This window comes from Acipenser ruthenus, chromosome 15 (assembly GCF_902713425.1).
Source record: "Acipenser ruthenus chromosome 15, fAciRut3.2 maternal haplotype, whole genome shotgun sequence".
Taxonomy (NCBI): Eukaryota; Metazoa; Chordata; class Actinopteri; order Acipenseriformes; family Acipenseridae; genus Acipenser; species Acipenser ruthenus.
Window position 1 is genome coordinate 16974458 of NC_081203.1, and position 26782 is coordinate 17001239.

Sequence of the window (26782 nt, forward strand, 5' to 3'; positions counted from 1 at the left end):
CCAACCTTTTTCCAGCTTCTTCACCCGTCAAGATGGGCTCTGCTTCTGCCACAATGTGACCAGTCTGTTCGAGGCAATCGGAATCGCCTGTAACCAGAATGAGTGGCGCCTCTTCATTGACAGCTCATCAAGGAGCCTCAAAGCCGTGCTGCTCCATAATGGTAACAAGTACCCGTCTCATCCCCTGGCTCACTCGGTGCACCTCAAAGAGGATTACAACAGCATCAAGACCTTGCTGGACGCCTTGAAGTATGATGAGTACGGCTGGGAGGTCATAGGAGACTTCAAAATGGTGGCATTCCTGATGGGTCTCCAAGGCGGTTTTACCAAGTTTCCCTGCTATCTTTGCCTTTGGGACAGCAGGGACACCAAGGCGCACTACCACAGGCGGGACTGGCCACAGCAGACCGAGTTCTCTGTGGGGAGGAACAACGTCAAGTGGGAGCCACTGGTGGACCCCCGGAAGGTGCTGATGCCACCACTGCACATCAAATTGGGCCTTATGAAACAATTTGTCAGAGCTCTAGATAAGGAGTCGGCAGCCTTCAAGTACCTTCAAGACTTCTTCCCTAAGCTGTCTGAGGCAAAGGTCAAAGCCGGTGTCTTCGTCGGACCACAGATAAAGAAGATCCTGGAGTGCAATGAATTCCCCAAGAAGCTCACTAGTAAGGAGAAAGCGGCTTGGAACAACTTTGTCGCAGTGGTTCAGGGCTTCCTGGGCAATCACAAGGCCGAAAACTATGTGGAGCTGGTTGAGACTGTGGTGGAGAACTACGGCACAATGGGCTGTAGGATGTCCCTCAAAGTCCATATCCTTGATGCTCATCTTGATAAATTCAAGGAGAACATGGGAGCGTACTCGGAGGAGCAAGGCGAGCGCTTCCACCAGGATATACTGGACTTTGAACGCCGCTACCAAGGACAGTATAATGAGAACATGATGGGAGACTACATTTGGGGGCTGATTCGTGAAAGTGATTTACAGTATAATCGTAAATCTCGAAAAACTACTCACTTCTAAATCGTTTGTAGTCATTTTTGTATTACTTTAGTATAAATACTGTTAATTTGGATTCATATGTTTTTTTTTTCTGACTTTATGTGAACGAAAAGACACAAATTCGCCCGTTTTCTCATTGGAAATAGGTAAATTTCAAAATATCACCGTCCTGGTCACAAAAGCAAAGTTTGTGGGGAATAATAGCCATTTTCTATACTTTTGAGGCATAAGCAATTAGGAAATAACACTTACTACCCAGGAACAAAAATTGTGTTACATAGTGTAATGTGTATTGCTGTTTAAATGTAGAATAATGGTGACAAAATGACGGCTAAATTTTTTTTAAGCAACTTGCATTTATGAACTGAACATGCCTTATGCAGAGGCAAGAAAGATAACAGCGTATATGGAATGCTAAGCTTTATTTTATTTTGCACCTGAAATACATGCTTAACATGAGGATGTAAAGGAAATAATACTTCTAAAATCCATTTAATTGGACCCCAAAAAAGTGATTTGGAACATGCCAACTGAATTTAGTATTATATATAGCACCCAATAAAGTGTTTGGTAAATGTTGTTGGTGCTTGAACGTGTTTTCCTTTCTAATCTCTCTCTCTCTCTCTCTCTCTCTCTCTCTCTCTCTCTCTCTCTCTTGCTGCTGGTGTCTGGGCTCGCCCTCTTGCTGTGCTCAGGGAGGCACTCCTCTGGTCGAGGGCAGTCTCGGACTCTCGGCAGTGCAGGGAGGAGGTGTGGGTGGTGCCAGGTACCTGGAGTGGCTGCAGGGACAACTGCGTTTCCACTGGAGGGCGCTCCACGCAGCTCAGGAAGAGAAGGCTGCACTGCTATACAAGGTGAGTTTGATAATTCGGGGAGATTTCCTTTCCTATCTACCTGTAGAGCAATTTTCCTGTATGTTTTTTGTTTTAGTGCCATTTCACACCTCCTCTTTTCCTTGTGTTGAAATGGTCGTTGTTTTTTATTATTATTTTAATTTTGTATGTCCAGTTATGTTCTTTCACCACAGCAACAACTCCTCACAACCGCTCAAGAGAATTAATAGTAATATATAGTAACCTGTTATCATAACAGTGTGTTGGCCAGTAGGTGTCAGTGTAGCTCTATACATGTTGCAGAGTAATGTATTAGGTTGTTTGTTAGCGCCATTCAAAAATAAAATAAACAATCTTATGGATTCATTGTTTAATCATTCTGATTATGTGTACACCATGTGTTTAAATGGTAATAGCTGTACTATTTTTTAAATCTGGCTTTTCTGGCTTCAGTGTTCCTACGGCATCAGTAAATGAAAGAAAAAAAAAAACACCTCCCCGTTTTGCACTGTGGAAATCTGGTAATCCTAAACTACATGGACAGTGCGAGAAACTGAAGCTCTGCTAGAAAGATTGAGACACCAGCATCTTGCTGAACTGGACAAAACTCACAAAAATAGTAAAATATATTCAGTTTTTTCTCGAATTACTTTGTTTAATGCCGGCATTAGGAGAACCGTGCAGAATTGCATTCTCCTACTGTAGACATTCAAGAAGTGTGTTCATTAAATTAGCTCACACACCATATAAACAAGCCGAGTGTACTTGCAAACTGCATTGTGAACACAAACTCGCTCCTGACAAAACACTTTGCAGATACAGTGCCTATAGAAAGTCTACACCCCCTTGAACTTTTTTCACATTTTGTTGTGTCAGTGCCTCAGGGTTTCATGCATTTAAATGAGGATTTTTTCCACTTATCTCCACACCATACTCCTAGGGTTGGACGATAATGACATTTTCAGTTATCAATTATCGGCTGTAAATTATCATGATAATCATGATTATCGGCTGAAAAAATAACATGTAAAATGTCTTGGAATTTATCAAATTTAAAGCTATATATACTTAAGCAATATGACAACTGCCTCTACGAGTTTAGAAGAAATAAAACTAGACAATTTTCAAAAAGACCAGCATCTTTAATAAAAGTTATGAAACAATGGTTGGTTACTAAAAAGCACAAATAATATAACCAAATGTTTGTTTGGTAGCTTTTCAACTTTTGAAATTTAAAAAAAAAAAAAATGTTAAAAAAAAAAAAAAAAAAAAATTATAAATTGTGACTCAAAAATATCAGCTTTTCCACACTGCCTACAGACGGGCTTATTACCTTGCGGATCACTTTCTGTCACTCCAAAAAACTGCCACACAGGACTGATGCTGTTTCTTTTTTCTAAAATCTTTTCGGAAGGTTTGGTAGTTTCTGCAGTTGCCATCGCCATTAGCTCAAACGTTTGCCTTTACTTGGTGAATCTTACGTCACATGTTACAACTTCCCACTATGCAGCGCGCACAGATCACGTGTTGCGCCTCATGCAGACAGTTAAGTCCTGTCTTACTGCTTCAATGCAGAGTTACTGTTACACACAAGCATATCATAGTGGGTAACAGACGCTAAAATGATTATCGATAATTATTTTTCAACGCAATACAATTATCGATGCAAAAACATTATCGATAATATCACGATAATCGATTATTGTTCCAACCCTACATACTCCACACTGTTAAGGGGAAAAAAGATTTTATTGAGAGATTATATATTAAAAATACAAAATGAAAATATCATAATTGGATAAGTCTCCACCCCCCTGAGTTAATACTTGGTAGAAGCACCGTTGGCAGCAATTACAGCTGTGAGTCTATTGGGATAGGTCTCTACCAACTTTGCACACCTAGATTTGGCAATATTTTACCATTCTTCTTTACAAAACTGTTCAAGCTCTGTCAAGTTCCTTGGGGAGCGTTGAGGGACAGCAGTCTTCAAGTAATGCCACAAATTTTCGATTGGATTTAGGTCGGGGCTCTGACTGGGCCACTCAAGGACATTTAGCTTTTTGTTCCTTAGCCACTCCAGTGTAGATTTGGCTGTGTGCTTTAGGTCATTGTCATGCTGAAAGGTGAACTTCCGTCCCAGTTTCAACTTTCTTGCAGAAGGCAGCAGGTTTTCCTCAGGGACTTCTCTGTACTTTGCTCCATTCATTTTCCCTTCTATCCTGACAAGTGCCCCATTCCCTGCCGATGAGAAACATCCCCATAACATGATGCTGCCACCACCATGCTTCACAGTAGGGATTGTGTTCTTTGGGTGATGCGCTTTTAGGCCAAAAAGTTCAATTTTAGTTTCGTCAGACCACAAAACTTTTTGCCACATGGCTACAAAATCTCCCGAGTGTTTTTTTGCATACTTCAAACGAGGTTCAAGGTGGGCTTTCTTGAGTAATGGCTTCCTTCTTGCCACCCTACCATACAGGCCAGATTTGTGGAGTGCTTGGGATATTGTTGTCACATGCACACTTTGACCAGTCTTGGCCATAAAAGTCTGTAGCTCTTGCAAAGTTGCCATTGACCTCTTGGTAGCCTCTCTGATCAGTCTCCTTCTTGCTCGGTCATCCAGTTTGGAGGGACGGCCTGATCTAGGCAGGGTCTTAGTGGTGCCATACACCTTCCACTTCTTAATAATCGTCTTGACCGTGCTCCAAGGGATATTCAAGGCCTTTGATATTTTTTAATACCCATCCCCTGATCTGTGCCTTTCAACAACTTTGTCCCGGAGTTCTTTTGAAAGCTCCTTGGTGCTCATGGTTGAATCTTTGCTTTGAAATGCACTACCCAGCAGAGGAAACATACAGGAACTGCTGAATTTATCCTGAAATCATCTGAATCACTACAATTTAACACCGGTGGAGGCCACTTAACTTGGTGTGTGATTTTGAAGGCGATTGGTTACACCTGAGCTAATTTAGGATTGCTATTACAAAGGGGGGTGGACACTTATCCAAGCAAGCTATTTCAGTTTTCGTTTTTAATTAATTTTCTACAAATTTCTAGAATATATTTAACACTTGGAAGTTGTGGGGTAGGATGTGTAGATCAATGGAAAAAAAAAATATTTTAATGCATTTTAATTCCAGGCTATAAGGCAACAAAAGGTGAACATTTTGAAAGGGGGTGTAGACTTTCTATAGGCACTGTAAGTGTGAACAGCAAGCACATTGATACATTATTTCAAACGAAACGAACCAGACTGAGTCTGTTTGAAATGGACCCAGTGTGAATGCTGCCTTAAATGACTGTGCTTGGATAGTCCAGTTAATTCTACAGACTCCAGATCATATTCCATTAAGATAGGGTAACCTGATGGCACTGGTAAATTGCATTTTATACAAGATAACAATCTATTGATCCACAGTGAGATATTTCAAAAGATAGCCTGGAGGTCAACCCTTATCAAGTGAACTGACAAATGAAAAAGCGCTCTCTTTGTTCAAAGCCTGCTAACCATCGGCTTCAAGCAGTGTTGTTTTTTTATGTAACGGTTGACATCTGCTGTTTTACAGTGGTTTCCATAGAATCATCTAAACCTGTAGTGCAGAGGCAGGGCATGGGAGTAGCTTGTGTATCAGCACCCTTAAAAATGCATCTAGCAGTGCAGTCTCGCAGTATTCATTGAAATGTGTTTTGAAGTGTACCTGTTGAACCTGTCCTATCTGATCCTGTAAGATAAGATGCCCTTGTGGCAAAGCGGTTTGCAGTGCGCAGGTGTAGAGGTGATGCAATTCTTAAACAGATGACAGACAACAAAGTTCATGTCCAAACAATTCTTTATTTGTTTTATAATCTGGGTCGTTTGGCGACCATAAATAATAATCCCTAGTAATACACAGCAATGTGTACTGCACAGTGAAACCTCGGGGTTCAGTCCTGAAATAATACACAGTATAAACACACACAGAACACACACACGATCACAACTCCAGAGTGAGTGCTAACGTGCAAGTGGTGAAATACAATTTATTAGTGAACAGCAGTGCAGTGCTGTCCGGGTTAGTGCTGGCTTTTAGCGGCAAACAAGTACAATTAGAACGACAAACAAACACAAAACACTCACGGTTACTCTACAGTCCTTCAGCGGTTCTCTCGCCACCATAACAAAGTAACAGTTTGCTTTGCCACATCCCCTTTTGTATCTTCCGCCACATCCCCTTGGTTAGCGAGTGCAATCGCTTTTCCTCCAATCTGTGGTTGCCACATCGCCTCCCGTCTGGGGCGATAACTTGGTGCTCCACCCCCTTTCTAGATGGCCGACTTCCACCTGTCCCTGGAATGAATTGGAAAATTGCCAAACCATCCCGTTTGGGGCACACAGTTACCTTTACACAGCGCCCTCACAGGTCGGGAGGGAGATTTATAACCAAGATTCATTCTTTCTCTGTCACAGCCCTTTATTAAGCGATGGACCTCTGGCATGTGTCATTTACACACACTACTATCAACTGAATGGTACTGATGGAAACTGAATAATGCACATTTTATTATGAGTCTAAATCAGTAAATTCAGCTCTCCGCAGGACAGAATGGATTTAATGCAGATAAAAAAAGAAAAGTGGTGCATTTGAGAATTGCTAAATACTGTACAGGGCTTTGTTTTGCAATTATTTTCACAGATTTTCTTTGGATAGTACACATGCAGTACCGTACTTTGGTGTTTTAGACAGACTGATGTATCTGACAGTGTTAATGTATAATGCCCCAGTGTTAATAAAGCAACCACAATGTAGTATAACGACTCTGAGATACTATATTTGTACATATCCGATGGACCCCTGGAACCAATTAAATAGGATATGACAGGTTCTACTGTAAGTGTTTTTAGGCCTATTTATTTATTTAATTCATATAAAGATCTCAGATTTGATTAAGACAAACTAATCCTCGATAAGATACTGTTTATAACAACTGTATTTATATTTATAATTGTTTTGAATATAATAGGGCTGTGTCCGAAGGTTCGTACGCTAGCCAGGGATTCGAAGATTGTTTTAAACCGCTGAAGGTTCGTACGCTAGCCAGGGATTCGAAGATTGTTTTAAACCGCTGAAGGTTCGTACGCTAGCCAGGGATTCGAAGATTGTTTTAAACCTCTGAAGGTTCGTACGCTAGCCAGGGATTCGAAGATTGTTTTAAACCTCTGAAGGTTCGTCAGACAGGTTCACGCACTGTAGTATTTTTTTTTTTTTTCTTTTTTTTTTTTCCTGTTAACAGAAACTGTTTGACAATGTGCAAGTAACACATTAAATGTTAATCACATGCAAAATTCGATTTCTTGATTTGTATAATGCATATTAAGTAAACAAAAGTTGTTATTAAAATCCGCTACCAAATCATTATACATAGCAACTCTACATGGCGCCGCTGCTGTGTATAGCGTAGGTATAGTATCCAAAGCAGTGGGCTCGTACCTCTAGTGACTGTATTGCTTCAGTACAATATGTACTGAATACCTAGTGTACAAGATAGTGTAAGAGAAGTGCTATAGTAGAATATGTTTGAAACATACAAAATGTACGCTAACACTAATCATTTTAAACTGAGCACCATCCGCCCCTCCCTGCTCCAGCTTGTGTTATCCAGAGGCAAACCTTTTAATTTATTCATTCTCCATCTCGACAGCAAAGCGTTGTATAGTGTAAGCTGTATTGAAAGAAATGTCTCGAAACCCCTCTGCTGTTTGGGATTTTTTTGTTAAATGCCCAGACGACTAAAAAAAAAATGGAATGCAAACTGTGCAAGCGACTCGTATAACAGAGGCATAACCAATCTCTGGGGTCACTTGACTAGCGTAAGTTCATATTATTATTAATATTTTTAGTAGTAGTAAAATGTAACTGATAACCTGCTTGAAACGGTGATATTAAATAAAGCTTTGTCCGCTGCAGTTGGTGCTGCTGCAATGCAAGCTTACTGTATATATCGCAAGCAGGCTCAATTACGTGTAAATAAACAACGTGTATTTTTATTTTTATTTAAATTATAAAAACATGATTGCTGTTCTATATAACGTATTTTTAAACTACACGTGAATGTTTTATTCCATTTATATGGATTCCCTGTAAAATAGGATTTTCAATCAAATATAAACAAGTAGCTATGGTGACGTCACCAATACATTATGCAAATGAGCACCATCGAAGGTTCGGACTTTCCTTCGGTAATGTGTTCCGAACCTTCGAAGGTCAAAATGTACCCTTCGTTGCAGCCCTAGAATATAATCTGCTAGACAAATGAAAAAGAGCTCTGTGTGATATGTGAGATTTAATAAAACATACAAAAAAAACACAGGATCAACACAGCAGCTCTTGAGCCTCTACTTAAAAGTTTTAGACAGCAAAAAGTAAATAAACCAGTGTATACGTGCGCTCTTAAACATTTGCAGATTTGAAGTTAGCTATAACATGTTATAAGTAACTTGAACTGCAACTGTTTAAGATCTGAAAACAAGTAAAAAGGTCTAATTAAGCAAATGATCAGTTCAATTAAGGGTCTAGTTAAGTAATTGAGAGCTCAGTTGGAATGAAAACCAGCAGCCACAGGGGGTCCCCAGGACCAGGATTGGGAAACCCTGCATAAGAGGACCTACGTCTGTTGATTGCATGGGCAGTCTTAAATGTAAAGAGACATTTTCTAGATTTAAAGTACCATGATGCATTATAATAGTCATTTAAGACTGACATCTGTGAGAGAGTCTGATCATTTTTCCCCCTTTAGATTCATACCTATACCAAAGGATGTCACAGCAACCCCTCAATCAGCCATCTTTCTGTAGCAGAAACCAGTTTGATCAAATCCCCTCGGCAGCAGAGCAGGGTGAGTGCTCCATTTTGAAATCCCATTCGTTTTCTAAATTAAATTAGTGTTGTTACATGTGTTAAGAATTGTAAGAGTACTTCACTCAAGTGTCAGCATTCTAATGAAGACGCCCTAATGGACCTAATGACAGCAATTGCATACCGGACTTATTCCTGTGCATGCCAACCATCTGCTGGAGCGCTTTTGAGGAAACCGGCATATGGAAGCAAGATATTATAACCAGTGATTCTGTTTAAAAATATTTTTGCCAAAGAAGACTCTCTTTCCAGTTAGCCCTGGGGTAACAGGAAGAAACTTTACCTTTTGAAATACAAGAAAATAAGCTAAAGAATTATGCAAACAGTCTGGGGCAAGCATTTGTAAGTTTCTCTTTTTTTTTTTGGCATCTTATTGGGAAGTTTTAGAAGCTGACGGAACAGCGCATGTTTACACAGATTCTAAGGGTTTTCTTGTGTAATAAAACTGGAACAAACATTCCAACACAGTGGTTCAGGCACTTCTCAACTTTTCAATTTTTAAAATTGTAATGCAGCAATGTAATGAGTACATCGTTTTTAATAGCAAACACCACACATCACCAATGTAATCGACACACGTAAGAATCAGACAATAAAGCCAATAGCTGTTTTTGTTTTTTTATCAACATCTTGAAAGTAAAACTTGTGTCCTGTAAATTCAAATATGTTGTGCATCAACTTTTCCTACTGCTGCTTTTACATCTGAGGAGTATAAATGCAGCAGTTTGTGTTTTGCTGGCAGGCTTGGTAAGCTGCTGCACAGAAACACATTGAGAACAGGAGTCATGACGGAGCATGGTCTGGATTGACAGAGATGTTTATAAGAGAAATTCCCTTTCTCCTGGTAAATGCACCTGAACAAAAGTTAAGAACTGTATTCCCCCTTTGATATATAACCTATAATATTTGAATAAATAAGAAAGAAATATAGTCCTGTAAATCAGACATCGGATACAGCAAAGGTGAATTGATGCTTCTCTTGTAAATATTGCATGGAGTTCAGTAATACTTTAGCAGCAACTCATTTCTGACAGACCCCGACGAAGAACTTGGATGTCCATGACCGTTCAGAGATTAATGTCTTCATTATTTTATGTAACAATGTGAAATGAAAATTGCTTTACAGGTTATTAATATTTTATGTTAAACATTTGCGAAGCCTCAATATCAAATCCTTTGAGCCTTTCAGCTCTGTAGTGCACTGTGACAGACACTTCAATCATTCTGTTTGCCATGACTTATCTGGTGTAAAAAAAATAAAAAGGATTCTTCATGAAGTGTGTAGAATTTCCTAATTTAGTTATTGATGGATGTTATTGTACGCTGCTCCTGACTGACATCCTTAAGCCCTCCATAATTAGTTGTTAAGTACCTAATCAGATCATTTGACCTACATTTGACCTGCCATTATCTGAATCTCATCCACATTCGATATGGCTTAATAGGCCAAGTGTGACTAGAGGGGAGGGCAGATTTGCATAGTTACATGACAGAGAACAGTAAAGCCAAGCCTTCTCTATTGGCATTTCCTTAAAATTGTAAGTGTTCCCCCATATGAATCGCTCCTTTGAACAGCAGAAAAAGCCATGTCATTGTGGCTGAGCTGTGTTCTGCTCGCTGTCTCTTAACACAGACTGGAATCTGCTGAGTGTGTCGGTTTCACTTTCATTAACCCTCTTCAGGCAAGAATCTGTGAGTTGCAACCTCCACTAACCCTTCTGCTACGGCGCCACTAGAACGATCATGAAATGGTGACGTTAGATGCCCATTTTGAGCCTTTTTTGCTTATCAAATGACTGACATCTCCAAAGGCTTCAACCAATCAGGGATGCTTTTATATAGTTTCAAAATGAAAGTAAAGTTAGATCAACAGAAAGCTACTCGAGGGAGTTTGTTTTTTGTTTTCTGTCGGGAGATTTGGTGATAACAAATACAAGCTTAACAGAAATCATACTAAATCGTCCAAAATGTTTATGAACACAAAAATAAATGTACAAAATATTAACTGTAGTGAAATATTATTAGGATAAACTTCAGGGATGACTCTCCAATCAAAATGCATTTCACTAAAGCCCCAAGCCAATAGAGATACCTTTTATTATGAGGTGCAGCATTTCAGTATTTTAGGTTTCGGTTTCGAATACTGTATATACCGTGATTTTAAAGCGCAGCATTACCGGAGAGCATACTAAATTGCTTTACATTACCAAGAATGCTTACTGACCCGAAAGAGAAACTTTGTTTTTCTTTTCTTCTTACTTTTTTCGATGAGTTGACAGATCTATCTGATGGCGAACTTCGTCACATTATACACCCCTCAAACAATTTAGTGTAAAATCAAAACCAGACACAGTATTTATAACATTGTTTCTGATCCTAGTTCCTAAGGGTTGTGGCAACCACTGATAATTTTACAGGTAGGATTTTCACTGTAGAGGAAGGGTTAAACCAGTGTGTTTGCTCCTTGATTTAGCTGAAACTAGCATTCAAAAAATAACACCAACCCATTGCACAGCTGCTTTTGTTTAGCATAGCCCTCCTTAAATATACTGCTTCTGAAGGGTTGTGCTTGCCTCCTGGAAGTGAGAAATGAAAATTATGTAGGTCATTCAGAATTTGAGGATACATCTAGGATAAAATACAAAAGCCCTGTACTATCGCACCTATGTGAGTAAATTGATGACACATTCCTGTGGCACAATACTTGGATTGTGCCACTGTTCTGTTGTACCCGTACACATGGCTTGGATATTCAGGCAAGCCAAGGACTGCTGAATCTGTAGTTCAGAAAAGTTGAAGAATAAAAAATCTTTTCTTTGCAGATGCTGATGCTACTGGAGTGTGAAATCACGCTACTGGAGAGCTATCTGGAATGGAAGCGACTGGAGCCATTGTACTGGCATTGGATGGTTTGTCACACATATTGTAGATCTTCCTTGGCATTGAGTTACATTTTCTTCACTTACGTTTTTGTTTCATCAATTGAATTTCCTAGGCTTCTTTGAATGATATTGTACGATCATGGTTATGTGAGTGTCCGTTCTTGAAAGGAATCAACCACATCATAATTGTGTTAAAGACAAAAAAGCACAGAGAGATTCCATTTCACGGATAATTTCAAAAACACTACAAAAAACAAATGCTTTTCTAGCAGTACTGGAATTTTTTTTTCTCTCCAGATTTTCTTTTCTGTAGATTAATTTGTGGCAGGAAAGGTAACAGTTTTCCATGTGGAGGTTTACAGTTAGACTCTTGAGGATATTGTATAGCTGTATGTCCAGGTGGGAGGTATGTCCGCTTACTAGATGAGGTAGAAAATAGCATTTCAGAACCAGGTGAGCCACTTGGCCCCCAGCTGCCCTGCTGGAAGTGTGAAGAGCATCATAACCCTGTTCAGCCCCACCAGGAGACAGGGGACGACAGCTTTTCGGGAGGGAATTAGATGCAGACGCAAGGAGTTTTACATGCCGTGCTTGAATTTCAAAGAGAAGTTCTGTCTCCTTTAGTCTAGGAAGTTCCAGGGACCTACGTGTGTGTGTCTCAGGGAGTTGTGGCATTGTACAAGAGGGAATGTATTTCTATGTGTTTTAGATCATTTGTTTGGAAAGTTATTACTCGTTCCTTTTGATTATCATATATTGTTTTATTTGAATGAATTTAACATTTCTTATCTATACAGAACATTAAACAGTTTGAGTCTTCACTGTATGTTTTTTGTCGTATACAGAATCACTTGTACAGAATTACAGTTTTTAGACACAAAATGACAGACCTGCCACAACCCTCCCTATAAGGTTTAAGGTTACTATGAGCATCCCGGCTGGCGCTGATTCGACATGCTGTCTGCAAGTTGTTTAAACTGTGCTGGAGGGATACATGATAATTCCCCAACGATTATGGTTTCTAATTCCTTCAGCAAACTTGGAGGTGCCAGTTCCATGTAATGTCAAAGATACCATTATACCTATACAAATCAGTCATGTAAGAGACAGCCCATTTATACAATGTGTGCTTCATATTGCATTTGTCTCCCCATTACTTCTCTATTTAGGAAAGTGTATTAGATGCCAGACTTGCAGATGATTCTCAGGAAGTTCTCATTGCAAATACTATTGCCATGGCATCAGGGTTCAAGAGGAAAGACAAGGACAGTTGTCAAAGAAACCAATCAATGAAGAGAGAAATGGACCGGCTCAGCAAGGAGCTGTTACAGTTAAAGTGGGGGCTACAGGGAGAGGCGTCTGCCAAGAGAGCCTCCTGGTGCAAACGGGTAAGTGGGCTTGCATTCGTTCAAGTACTATTGATTACATGCCCAGCAAGATCCCGACACAAATGGAATCAATGTTTCCACTCATGGACCGCCTTCAGTGTGTGTTTTTTGCTTTGAGTATTTTTCAGTAAATATTTTTTCAGAGGTAAATGAAAGCTATTACCTTGACAACTCGTCATGTTAGTGTTGGGCAGTTGTCGCCTGAGTGAATCTGAAGACCTTGATTATGACGGGTTATCCCCACTGTGTCCCAGGCACATAATGAATCACCCAATACTGAAGAGCACTGTTTGTATGGTTTTGATTAATATGCTGCTTTGTTGTGTTTTTTTTTACTGCCATTAAGAATGCGTTTTTATGATATTGCTGCATTTTATCTTGAGCTCACCTTGGAAAAGAATATGCCCTTTACAATACGTAGTGTGCACATGGCTGGTAATCTATTTGCTGATTGTTTTCGGGGGAGCACTAATTGTGGACAGCGGTACCTAAAGTAAGATAGTTATATACTCGTGCTAATCACGGTCTGTGAAATCAGCCATATGTATTCCAGCAGTCCTAGAAATTAATTTGCCTGCTCATCCATACCCTGTGGATAAAGCCAGGGCTTTAGTTTCGACTGCAGTGAAATCCTTCATTTTCCTCAGATCTCACATTCAACCCAATATATTTAACCCTTTAAGGACCGTGATCGTGTAAACACAATCATACTGAAGTGTCATGCTGGGGCCTGTGATCCGGGCCACCATACTTTGCAGTACGGGTTGTAGGGGAGGATAGGGGAGGGATTGAAGTTCACTGCTGGTTGTTTGTTTTTTTTTCCTGTGTGGCCTGACTGACGCGAGCGTTTCATTTTGAAAGGATGGAGACCGTTTACAGCAGCACGCAGAAACAAAAGCAGAAATAAAACATCACAGGAACCTGTTTAGAGCTAATGTGTATGTGAAATAGCAGACAGCGAAGCATTGAAAACAAATTAAATTGCAGCTGCTAAAGAAATGGCCTGAAAACCCTCTGCTGTTTGGTATTTTTTTGTGAAATGCCTAACTGATCCAAACACAGTGGAATGCAAACTGTACAAGTGGCTCTTAACATCTAAATATTATTAATATTATTGTCGGGGACAAACTGTTGTGCGCCCATTTCTTACCTGAACATTAGGTACATCCTAGAACGCTTCTTTGCTACTTTAAACAGCTCTTCTTCCTTCTTTCTTTTTAAACGTTTTTGAGTTAGCATGGAGCTCACAGACGGAAAAATCACACAGTGGCACTGCCAGTGAACACGTGCGATTGAGTGTTCCTGGAGGCGCAGTCCAACAGTGTTCCTTCCTTTGTTTGCCCGTCATTAACCAATGATACAGTATGTCTTTCTCGTGGTGTAGTGCTGGGAGGTGCACTGTAAAAAGAATGGCAACAATAATACATTATGATAATGAGTCATTTTCTCATGGACGAGATTAGACAGAATTCAATTGAATTGTGACAGAATGGGCCAGCTGACGCTGAGCAAGTTTGTGAATGGGTTGTAGATCAGATGTGCTGGTGTTCACGGACACCGGTGGCAATGACGGATGGGCATATGGCAACTTTAGCAGTAAGTTGTTTTTTTTTTTTTTTTTTTAATTTAGAGGCATTGCAGCAAGCAGCTTGGGCACTGAAGCAATTGCCGCCGGTGCCGTCGGTTATTTCACGCCCTGAATTGTATTTTCATTCTGTACGTATCTCTCAGATCCTCCTCTCTGATCACCCACCACCACACAGACAAAGACAAGCTTATATACACGTGGACATGACAATAATTACAAACACAAACAATAATTCCATTAAACAATTCCCTCACATGCACCCAGGTGTTTCCCATTCAGCCCTAGAGGCTTCTGGGACCTGTAGTTTTTAGGCCTTAGGCCATGACACCCCTCACGTGGACTACAAAATCCCAACACACACAGTAAATGTACATATAGGGCTCTGCCCTGCCACATATTTATACGCAGGGCTCTTCTGCCCTGCTTATTACTGATAATAATGGAACAAAGAACTCGGAGAAAAAACGACTAGAGACCTGTGCTTGACGTCTTCTTGATGATATCGGACTGGAAAGGAAAAATTGTAACGTCGGACCAGGTCCGACATAGGACTGCAAAGGTTTAATGCTATTAAAACTGCATGCTATTATACTTAATTTTAATAAAACTATTAAATAAAAAATGGACATCTAATTTCCTTTCTTTTTGTCTTAAAATTTTGACACACATCGTCTTTGTTTTGTAAAATGACTGCGCAGCGAGCATGCAAGTGAACCAATGAAAGCACGGCAATCAGTGGCAGTGCCAGGCTTTCCCTGATGAAGTGGGGCAGAACAAAAGATTGAGGGGGCTACACCCAACTTTGTGTGGGCATGCATAAAATACATTCAAATCAGTTTCTGTGTCAGAAGCATGGGTGAAAGTGGCCAATGATCAATTTGACTGACTCCTGGGGCAAAACCATGTTTTGTCCGGAGGTCTGTGGGTCGCCTAAGTCCCCATAAGCTATGGGGTTGTACATGCTCTCAGATGCATTCTGAGCCATTTTGGACCACTTTCAGAAGCAAATTTGAACTTGACTTTGTAGAAAAAGAAATTCAGAAATGACTTCACTTACAACTTGTCATTTTTCCAGATGGACCAACCTGTTAAATCACACATTAGCTAGTTAACAAACATAGTTTCTGAAATGAGGGAGTCAGTATGTTTTATGATTTAGAATTCAACACAACCACAGTATTTTTATACATGCCAACAGAGTTTATTGAAGAACAAAAAAACATTTAAACGTAAAAACAAAGTTTTCATTTATAATTCAGTCAGTAAGAATTATGTATTTTGAAATTACCTTGATTATAAAAAACAGGTAGAAACATTACATTACACAAGTCACTTTTTTGCAGCTGTTGTGCAGAAGCTCCTTCTTTTCTTTTCATGTCTGCACTTTGCCAGGGCCTTCCCATAATCAACTCCTTCCAGCGAGGTCCCTCAACTGTTATGACAGGAGGGGATTCAGTCTGTCACTTGCCAGTCTATTCCTGAGGGCTGTCTTCAACACATTCTAAGCCCTAAAGCCCCTCTCTAATAAGACTTGCATGCTTTTTAAACACACACACATATATATATATATATATATATATATATATATATATATATATATATATATATATCCAAATTACATTATAAGCCCAAGGAAGTACAATAAATAAAAACAAGGATATAATGCTCCAGAAAGATTAAAAATCAAAATTACCATGCAATCTGTATTGATAATATGTAAAGTAACATTATTGGAAAAAGAACTGGCGTTAGCTGAAATAAATTAAAGAAATAAAATGCAACGCATCCTAGCCTGAAAAATTACATATTGACATAGATTATTCATACATTTACAATCAAGCAAATTTTATAGAACATATCAAAGTAAACATGAAGTTTAAAAAATGTTATGGCTTTTAGTGCACTTTAACGGCAAGTATACACTTGATCCAATATAATAAGATCCAAAATGTAAAATTACCTATATGGTAACAATATCCTGGGAGACAGTCAGCATGGTTTTAGGAAAGGGAGATCGTGTCTAACTAACCTGCTTGATTTTTTTGAGGATGCAACATCAACAATGGACAATTGCAAAGCGTACAACATGGTTTATTTAGATTTCCAGAAAGCTTTCGACAAAAGTCCTGCATAAAAGATTAATTCTCAAACTGAACGCAGTAGGGATTCAAGGAAATGCATGCACATGGATTAGGGAGTGGTTAACATGTAGAAAACAGAAAGTACTGATTAGAGGAGAAACCTCAAAATGGAGCGAGGTAACCAGTGGTGTACCACAGGGATCAGTATTAGGTCCTCTGCTATTCCTAATCTACATTAATGATTTAGATTCTGGTATAGTAAGCAAACTTGTTAAATTTGCAGACAACACAAAAATAGGAGGAGTGGCAAACACTGTTGCAGCAGCAAAGGTCATTCAAAGTGATCTAGACAGCATTCAGAACTGGGCAGACACATGGCAAATGACCTTTAATAGAGAAAAGTGTAAGGTACTTCACGCAGGCAATAAAAGTGTGTATTATAAATATCATATGGGAAATACTGAATTTGAAGAAGGGATCTATGAAAGACCTAGGAGTTTATGTTGACTCAAAAATATCTTCATCTAGACAATGTGGGGAAGCTATAAAAAAGGCCAACAAGATGCTCGGATATATTGTGAGAAGTGTTGAATTTAAATCAAGGGAAGTAATGTTAAAACTTTACAATGCATTAGTAAGACCTCACCTAGAATATTGTGTTCAGTTCTGGTCACCTCGTTACAAAAAGGATATTGCTGCTGTAGAAAGAGTGCAAAAAAGAGCAACCAGAATAATCCTGGGTTTAAAAGGCATGTCGTATGCAGATAGGCTAAAATAATTGAATCTATTCAGTCTTGAACAAAGAATCGCATCTTGACAGTTCAGCATAATTAATCAGGTAGGCACGACTATGTTCTGGTCTAGCAAACAGATACGTTTACAGTATGTCATGCTGTGTTTCAGTGCCCAGTGGAGCATTTTCGTCAGTGTGGTATCGGCGTCATTCACAAGAACAGCATTTTGTTCCCAGGTAGCTGTCCTGTAGTTTTGACACCCGATGGTGAATGTTGTTCTGCAGCCATTCACATTGAACATGGAGCTTGCAGTAATCTCAACACAAGCCATGTTACTGCTTATTGGATCTGCGAGAGTCTCATGCAGCTTGGATGTTGTAAATAGCAGTGCTCCTGTGTCATAAACCGGCCACATTTTGATAGATCAGTGATGGAGCTTCGAACGTCTCGGGATTCACTCCGTTTCTGCACTTTGCACACACTGAGTCGGACACCAGACAGAACCCATACCCATTTATTTATCTTTTGCATTTCTACACAAATCGTAGGAATAAACCTGGGAGAGGCCATTTTGACAAAATTCTGTCTACAGCTTCATAGACGTTACAGGAGAGGAGTAATTATTTGGAGAAGTTAAATAATAGTAAACTTTACAAAACACATTCACCGTTAGGTTATGATGCGAATGTGCATACTGAATGTGCGGAAGTTTGATTGAGGGCAGCTTACATACAGAGTGAGTTGTAAACAAGGGAACAGAAGGGTTATTACCAGATAAAGTGCAGTGATCATTTCTTCCTGTATTATGGCGTGTTGCCAATAAATATCGCTTGTTAGGAGACCTTTCAACCGTGTGTATCTGCAACTAGCATTGTAATGAAGGACAGCTGACACCCAACGGGCCAGACGGAAGGCTCCAACGGGCCACCAATTGAAGATCACTGGTTTAGACCACCGTTTATAAGAGATTGTTATCAATGTCTTTTTATATAAAAGTAGTAAGCAATAAAACTAAGATGTAAATCTTGGAGGACTTTCCATCAAAGCAAGGATATATTGTATTTAAGCTACACAGCTATAGTGATAAAAAGCTAACATAATTGTAGCTATTTCTCACTGATTCCTCTTGTAGCTGGACCACAGTATTTTGTATTTACTAGCAGGCAGGCAGTCTGTTTTTAACACAGAAGCAGCCAGAGCAACAAGCTGCTTACACATGAGAGGAGGAGGAGGAGACAGTCGGAGCCAAGCAGGACCTCCATGCTGAATCCTCTCTAACACTGATCCTCAATACTTTTAGGGTATTTTACCACCTTCACATTTTCCTGGGATTCATTAAAAAAAATATATTCTTAGTGCAAGAAAATCTTTATTTCTCATTTAACACAGAGAAAATGATCTTTCATGGTTTATCCTGGCATTGGATTGACAGGCTTCTTATTTATAGCTGGCTGTATTAGTGGAGCCTGCATTGAACTGTGTGCACTTATAGATTCATTAAGGATGAAGCCTGCTTTGACAGATAAGTCAAAGCTGTTATCCAATATTTGCTTTCTTGCATTATGCAGTGACGCCAAATATTCATGTGAATATATCACATTTACTGGCATCTTATTTTAAAATTTAAATCTGAGAATGTGAACTTGAAAACCCGTTAAACTGCTGTCATGGCAATCACACATCCCTCACCCACTCAGAGAATCCAACAGCTTCAACAAGAGTATCGACAGCCCTGCCTAGCAAACCAGATCTTTATACCACAGTACAAGTACACTGTATGTTGAGGTATTTTGCTTTTTGTTTTGTTTTTTTCTCCCAGTAGTTTCCATTATCAATTTGGCCAGCCTGCACAGTACATTCGGTGCTTGAAATATTAAAGGATACTTTATATCATATGCATTCTCTTAATGTTTTATTTCTTACCTGTTCAGTATCCTATTGATTCTCTATTGTTTCTTCACAGAGCATTATTTTCCTTGCTTACTAACTATTCCAGCAAGCATTGCTTCAGTTCTCCTCAAGGCTGATTGTAGGACAACAGGTTAGTGTAGTGCTGTGCACTGAAACAGGTGAAGCATTATCACTGAAAAAACTGAAACATTATCACGGACACGCTGTGCACTGAAACAGGTGAAACATTATCACTGAAGTGCTGTGCACTGAAACAGGTGAAGCATTATCACTGAAGTGCTGTGCACTGAAACAGGTGAAGCATTATCACTGAAGTGCTGTGAGACCGCTCAGCTGCCTGAGGTGTATCTTCAAAAGCATTTATTATTATTATTATTATTATTATTATTATTATTTGTTTATTTAGCAGACGCCTTTATCCAAGGCGACTTACAGAGACTAGGGTGTGTGAACTATGCATCAGCTGCAGAGTCACTTACAATTACGTCTCACCGAAAGACGGAGCACAAGGAGGTTAAGTGACTTGCTCAGGGTCACGCAATGAGTCAGTGGCTGAGGTGGGATTTGAACCGGGGACCTCCTGGTTAAGAGCCCTTTTCTTTAACCACTGGACCACACAGCCTCCTTATTTATGCTGGATTAGTTAGTAAACGTGCCAATTAATGATCTCAGCAGATACAAAAATAGAACACACACAAGAGGGTATTAAACAGGAAAATACAGTAACCCTTTAATGCAGTAGCGCTTTAATGCTGGTTTCTGCTTAAGGAAGCATTAAGAATGTGCTTAGGTCCTTCTCTTTTTTTTTTTTTTTTTTTTTTTTTAAAAAAGGTACATTATGTACCCTGGAGTAGTGCCTGGGCTATCAATATAAAATCATTAAAAGGATGAATAGGCCAGTACTCTACTGTACTAAAACTTGAATCTGGCAACACAGCAGCTCAACACACACACACACTTTGTGACGTTATTGATTGAATGTGGCAACTGTTTATTCTCAAATATTCTTTGACCCGTTTGCCACCATCTTTTGAAGTACTCTCCGCCATCTTTCTAGATTTTTTTTCTCGTGCACTGCTATTTCCTACAGCACGTGGGTAGACTAGATTAATCGATCAATGATTTTTTTTTATAATCGATTAACACCCACAGGCATGATTAATCGATTAATCTTGAATCGATTAAACCCCCTAATTATATATATATATACACACGCGCACACACACACATATACATACAGAGTATAGGCACAACCTCCTAGTTGCGATTATACAGTAAAACTGTATGTATTTTCCCCCTGTTTAACAGGTAGAACACAAAGAGCAGGATATACCCCTGGACCCTCAGGAGTTTGGTGCCATCGCCTTGAAACTCCACGACAGAGTGGGGCAGAAACTGTCTGCTCTGAGGTGCAACAACGTCAAGCCAGCAACCAACACCGCTTACAGGCTGCTTCTCCGAGAAACAACAAAACAAAAGACCCTCCCTGTGCATGCAGGAGAGACCGAGGCTTCACAGGTGATCAATGAGCTGAAGGAAATGGAGTCTGATTTACTGTCTGAACTGACAAAACTACGAAGCGACTGCAAAGACGAGATGCTGGAAATGATGGCAGGGGTAGATGGAATGATTTTTATACCTCCCTTGAAGAGATGATGCTGGGGGTGGATAATGAAGAGCAGTAAGTATATGGAGATATGGGAGTGTTGCTATAGAGAGACTGCCTGATAAAAGATGCATTTTACACCCTTGTTCACCTACTCTGCAGACAGGCCATGAAAGAAAACAGCAGTCCATCCCTTCACATACTGACCAGCTATGCCTGGGCTGTTTAGTTTGTTTGATTTTGTGATTATGAATGTAAATGCAATACATTTTATATAAATTATAAATAGTTTTTACTTGTGTACAATGATAACATATTTGTATTAATCCTGCATATCTTGACACTGACCGATGCCTCCATGTACCCAGAGTCTACTACTCTCAATAACAATAAGTTTAATCAAAACTGATTAAGTAGTTTTCTAGATCTATTAATATAGTGTGACAGACAGACAGGGTGCCTCCATATAACCCAATACATGGTTGTATATGCAGCAAAACGAGCCCCTTCTGTGGTCGTTTGGATGTGTTTCATTGTGAACAATATTTGGGTAATCACTGCCCCAGATGCAAAGTCATTGTTAGAACAAAGAGATGTACCCAGCTCATGCTAAACATCCTCATTCCTGCTGGTTTGAGGTTAACTCATAATATATGTAACTGTGGTTGCATGCAGTTAGCAGTTTGAAGACTGTTCTGTATGTATGCATTTGATCTTCAGGTTATCGTTAGTTATTCTGCTCCACGTAGTTTTTCAGAGGAAATCGCCTCTAACCAGCCGCCTCTTTTTTTTGCTTCTGTTACTTCAGATTGTTCCATTATCAATGTGTACTTCATCCCCTGTTGCTCAGAAGCATCCCCAGGCTTGGAGCTGAACAGCATGCATTGTTGAAATAAGCCTACCTTACTGCTGGATTCATCAGAATACATACTGAGTTGGTTTTGTGTTTCCTCACGAAGTGATTATTTTTCCTATATGTATTATTTCACATTTTTTTCAATGCAAAATTCAATACTATTTTAAAAAATACCAAGATATGGGGTCCTGTTCTACCTTGAAATAGAAAATAACACTTTTCGAAAAAAACAAAAAGGACGGTACAAAAAACCTACAACTGTTTGTTCATCCAAAGCAAATGTCCCCACAGATTCCTGTATCCTCCAGTGATGTTGCACTCAGTTCAATAGTTATCATTAATGTTATTCAGCATGACTTATTGGGAGTATCTGCCTTTATGTGAAGCTTACAGTATATTTTTTTAATGTATTTTGAGAACATTACTGAAATTGGTTATTAAAAATACTTTACTATGAACAGAACATCTCATTTGCTTACTTAATGTAGGCTTGAAATGCCACATGTCCATTTAAAGTTCAATTATTCATTGCCATTTCTTTTTCTATACTATTCTGTAGCTGCTGTTGACATACGTCATGACATCCCCTTTATCATACTGATCGTTCTGACATAAGTCATGACATCCCCTTTATCATCATACTGATCATTGTGACATATGTCATGACATCCCCTTTATCGTCATACTGATCATTGTGACATACATCATGGCATCCCCTTTATCATCATACTGATCATTCTGACATACATCATGACATCCCCTTTATCATACTGATCATTCTGACATCCCCTTTATCATCATACTGATCCCCTTTATCATCATACTGATCATTCTAATTTAGAATTTATAGCCGCGGTAGGGAATAGATCTTACTGACAAACTTGATTAAATTGCATTTATTATTTCAAATGTTTATGGTATTCAACCACACTTAACAGCTTCATATAATATTTCTGAAATAGAGCGCCTTTCTTTTGCAGAAATACATTGAGCTACACGACCATCAATTTACATGTCGACAGGCAGATGTAAATTATGACAGATGAAAGCACTAGAAGTTGCAAATTGCAGTCTGTGCTGACTTTGTGAGTTGTGTGACTTTTTTTTTTTTTTTTTTAAATGTAATTTCATACTGCTTTTAGGAATAATACAATATATTTGACCTAAATAAAGAAAAATGATGAGTTGTAGTCCAGGCACAACTACAAAAACATTTAAATATGAATGGCAAGAAGGAAACTGCAGTGATCACTGCTGTGGCCCGTTACTCTCAGCTTCAGCACGGTACAATTCAACACTACTTTTTGTTCATTTCCTGCACATGAAGAGACGAGAAATTCAGCTGAAAAATATTCCAAGAGATAAATTCACGATCGTCAAACATAAATAATTAAATTATGTATAGCACATTAGTGCTTAAACAGTTTTGTGAAGTAAAACAAAATGGTTTATTATTGCGTATTATTAGATGTATCAGTATATATACTTATGATAATGCAACAAACTGGAACTGAACTTCACACCCTACTCTTAAACTGTGCAGCTTCTCATTCTTCAGTGATTTAAAACAGCTGGTTTCTCCTGTCATCTTGTCTTTATCTGACACTACAAGCACATAGCAGAACAAATTATTGGATTAGTTTGTAGAGTGCTTTTATAAACTGACTATGCACTAATGTAATGATAATGACACACAAATAGTATATGCTAACTGAAATAGTTTAGTAGAGCAATGCTGAAACTAATTACAAGTTTTTAAAGAGATTGCTGTCTCACCCTCACAATAAGTTAACGTCTATATATGTTTGATATTGCAACTGTTTTATTATATTTCTTTGTTTTGGAAGACTTTGACATTATCGATATCGATATACAACTTTCATATCGGCCACCCCTACATATACTGTTCTCTAATTATCAGTGTAGACACAAATTAGTGCATGCTCATGTTTATGTTAACAGATCGAATTTTACTTAAATAATAAATAAATAAAGAAATAAATCGACTTAAATGTAATAACCCCTTCATAGTCACAGAGGTAGCTGGGCATAACACTTAAATCCCTTCACCAGCTTGCTTTTTGGCGCTACACGATGACTTTACCATCCTGTGGAGTCATTTATTGTTAACGCGGGTTGGTTTTAAAGGCACCACGTGTGAAATAGGTCCATTGTAATGCTTTTGCATAAAACAACTTGCAAGGCAAACAACAAACAACACAGAACGGAAATTGCTATACCGGTATAGCTTAATGTGGAAGTACGACGTGCCAGTTAGGTGTCAAACACTATTTGCATGCTGCATTAAGCAACATTTTGCATTATTGTGAGAAATGTGCATGCATCAGCGATTCATTACTTACGCAATTATTAATGTATTTTTTTTTTAATGTGAACTTTTGGTATTATAAATGAGATGTACTTCTAAAACATCAAAACACATCTCAAAATAATGCAAAATTCGGCGTGACACTGTACTTCATGCTTTAGAGGTGTCGTGAGTCAGCATTCACACGCAGAGCAGCTGAAGATTCAGTTTCTTCCGGATTGGCTAGAAAGTCTGTGTGCAGTGAGGTATAGAAATATTTGGGTTTTGAGGTGGCTGATGATAGAATAGTAAAGCAATTTAACAAGGCCTTGTTTTTCTCCATGGATATTGTGAAGCAAAGCACCACTAAGTTAAAGTAAGTTATTGCTTTTCATATTATTAGTGTTTGTTATTCACTGGTGATAGAGCCGTGGTTTATTATGTATCGTGCATGCTGTTGATCAAGTGTGTTTGATATGACGGTGTATTGCTGTATTTAGATTAGGGTGCTTCCCTTAATGAAGTTGATGTAGCTATACATGTGGAACAAAGGTTTTGTTCTAGCTACATGTTCGGTAATCTTCCAATAGAAGGGGTAACGCTAATGTTCAGTCTTTACTGGTAATGGTTAAGGACAAAATAATAATAATGATAATAATGAGTAAGCAATATAATAGTTTAACGATCGTGTTGTAAACAAAGACGGTATTCATGCAGGTTAAACAGATAAAATATAGGAATGTTTTTATGTAAAAGTATGAATGTTAAATAAGAGTTTATTTTTGAATAAAATCATTCCAGGTGAAAATGTTTATTGAATAATTAAATCAGGGCTGGGGATTGTCAAATGTTGTGTCTTTCCTTAGGGAGGTTTATTAGGTCAGCCGTGATCTTGTCTGCGTAAATATCAGTCATTGAAGGTACAACCTGCTAGTCAGTTGTAATTTGTGTGCAGTACCCAGTGCCAAAATAAACATTTATACATGTGAACGCTACCAAGTGACTATTTCCTGCGTTGTAAAGAACTCTGTGTTCCTGGGCAAATAATGTGACTGTGGGTGGGGGTAGCAATGGACCGTCACCCCGTTACACTGATAACACTATGTAACCCAATTTTTGTTCCTGGGTAGTAAGTGTTATTTCCTAATTGCTTATGCCTCAAAAGTATAGAAAATGGCTATTATTCCCCACAAACTTTGCTTTTGTGACCAGGACAGTGATATTTTGAAATTTACCTATTTCCAATGAGAAAACAGGCGAATTTGTGTGTTTTCGTTCACATAAAGTCAGAAAAAAACAACATGAATCCAAATTAACATGTATTTATACTAAAGTAATACAAACATGACTACAAAAGATTTAGAAGTGAGTAGTTTTTCAAGATTTACGATTATACTGTAAATCACTTTCACGAATCAGCCCCCAAATGTAGTCTCCCATCATATTCTCGTTATACTGTCCTTGGTAGCGGCGTTCAAAGTCCAGTATATCCTGGTGGAAGCACTCGCCTTGCTCCTCTCATTCTGGTTACAGGCGATTCCGATTGCCTCGAACAGACTGGTCACATTGTGGCAGAAGCAGAGCCCATCTTGACGGGTGAAGAAGCTGGAAAAAGGTTGGTGACGCTTCCTCTGATCTGCGACTTGCACACTTTCTTCCAACAAGTTCCACTGCTTGAGCTTAGACGTCAAAAGCTCGGCATTGGACTTGGTGAGACCAAGATCTCTAATCAAGTCGTTGAGGTCTTTTTGGTTGGGGTAGTATGGGTTTCTCTCCTCAGCTCCACCTCTGAAATTGTCATCTGGATCTACAACGTCTTCCTCGCTCTCTGACTTGCTGCTCTCTTCTAAAGATGGCTGCTCTCTCTCCGGAGGAGTGGGTACGGGGAGCTCATGGCAGTGTGGCACCGAGGCGATGGATGAAGGAAGGTCCGGATACATGATAGCAGGTGCATTCTTGCCAGTCCGACGTTTGGAAGGGTCCACCATGCAGAAGTAGCAGTTGCTTGAGTGGTCAGTGGGTTCCCGCCAAATTCTTGGGATAGCGAACTTCATGGCTCTCTTTTCCCCTCTGTACCATCCTACAAAAATACATTTATTTCACCCATGACTAATGTGTAAGAGATTCTCGCAACATTTTTCATATGATATATTTTTTCAATAACATTGAAAATTGTAAAACATTTTAAAATTAAAAACTTTTACAATTTTAAAAATTTTAACAAATTTTATAACATAAAATTCCGAGCAACAATTGTCCATCTTACCTTCCAGAGTTTTTTTGCAGTGCTCGCATGTGAAATGAGGTGCCCAGGGTTTGTCTTGATCCCCGACAGGCATGCTGAAATATGCCTTGTAGGCCTCACACATCTTAGCAGATGCTTCCACTGAGTACTTTTTCGCTCTTGTCTTGATAAATTGGCCGCAGACATAGCAAAATGCGTCTGCCGGATGCTTGCAGCCTCTTGATGCCATCTCAGAAAAATGCAGATATGGAACTAAACTGAACTGGTGGGCTTAAGGCCCCTGTATTTATACTACTATTTATATTACTGGAAAGTTCTAGAAGTTACTCAAAGTTTACTCAGCACTGAATCTATCTGGAATGTTCTGGAAAATAGGTAAATTTCAAAATATCACTGTCCTGGTCACAAAAGCAATGTTTGTGGGGAGTAATAACCGTTTTCTATACTTTTGAGGCATAAG

The 26782-nt window shown here is 39.0% G+C and overlaps 1 protein-coding gene across 3 annotated transcripts in view; it reads left to right on the forward strand.

Moving 5' to 3' along the window:
- Positions 1-25105, forward strand: part of tedc1 (tubulin epsilon and delta complex 1) — a 31201-nt gene extending 6096 nt beyond the window's left edge. The window contains exons 4-9 of one of the 3 annotated variants that reach the window (XM_034037370.3): positions 1696-1854; positions 8605-8703; positions 11546-11632; positions 12775-12993; positions 20616-20988; positions 21722-25099. In XM_034037370.3, the coding sequence (XP_033893261.2) occupies positions 1696-1854; positions 8605-8703; positions 11546-11632; positions 12775-12993; positions 20616-20963 (912 nt within the window). In that variant the 3' untranslated portion in view covers positions 20964-20988; positions 21722-25099. Of the gene's footprint in view, positions 1-1695; positions 1855-8604; positions 8704-11545; positions 11633-12774; positions 12994-20615 lie in introns of all 3 variants that reach the window. The other 2 variants (XM_034037369.3, XM_034037371.3) reach the window with 2 other exon arrangements.
- Positions 25106-26782: the final 1677 nt, after the last annotated feature.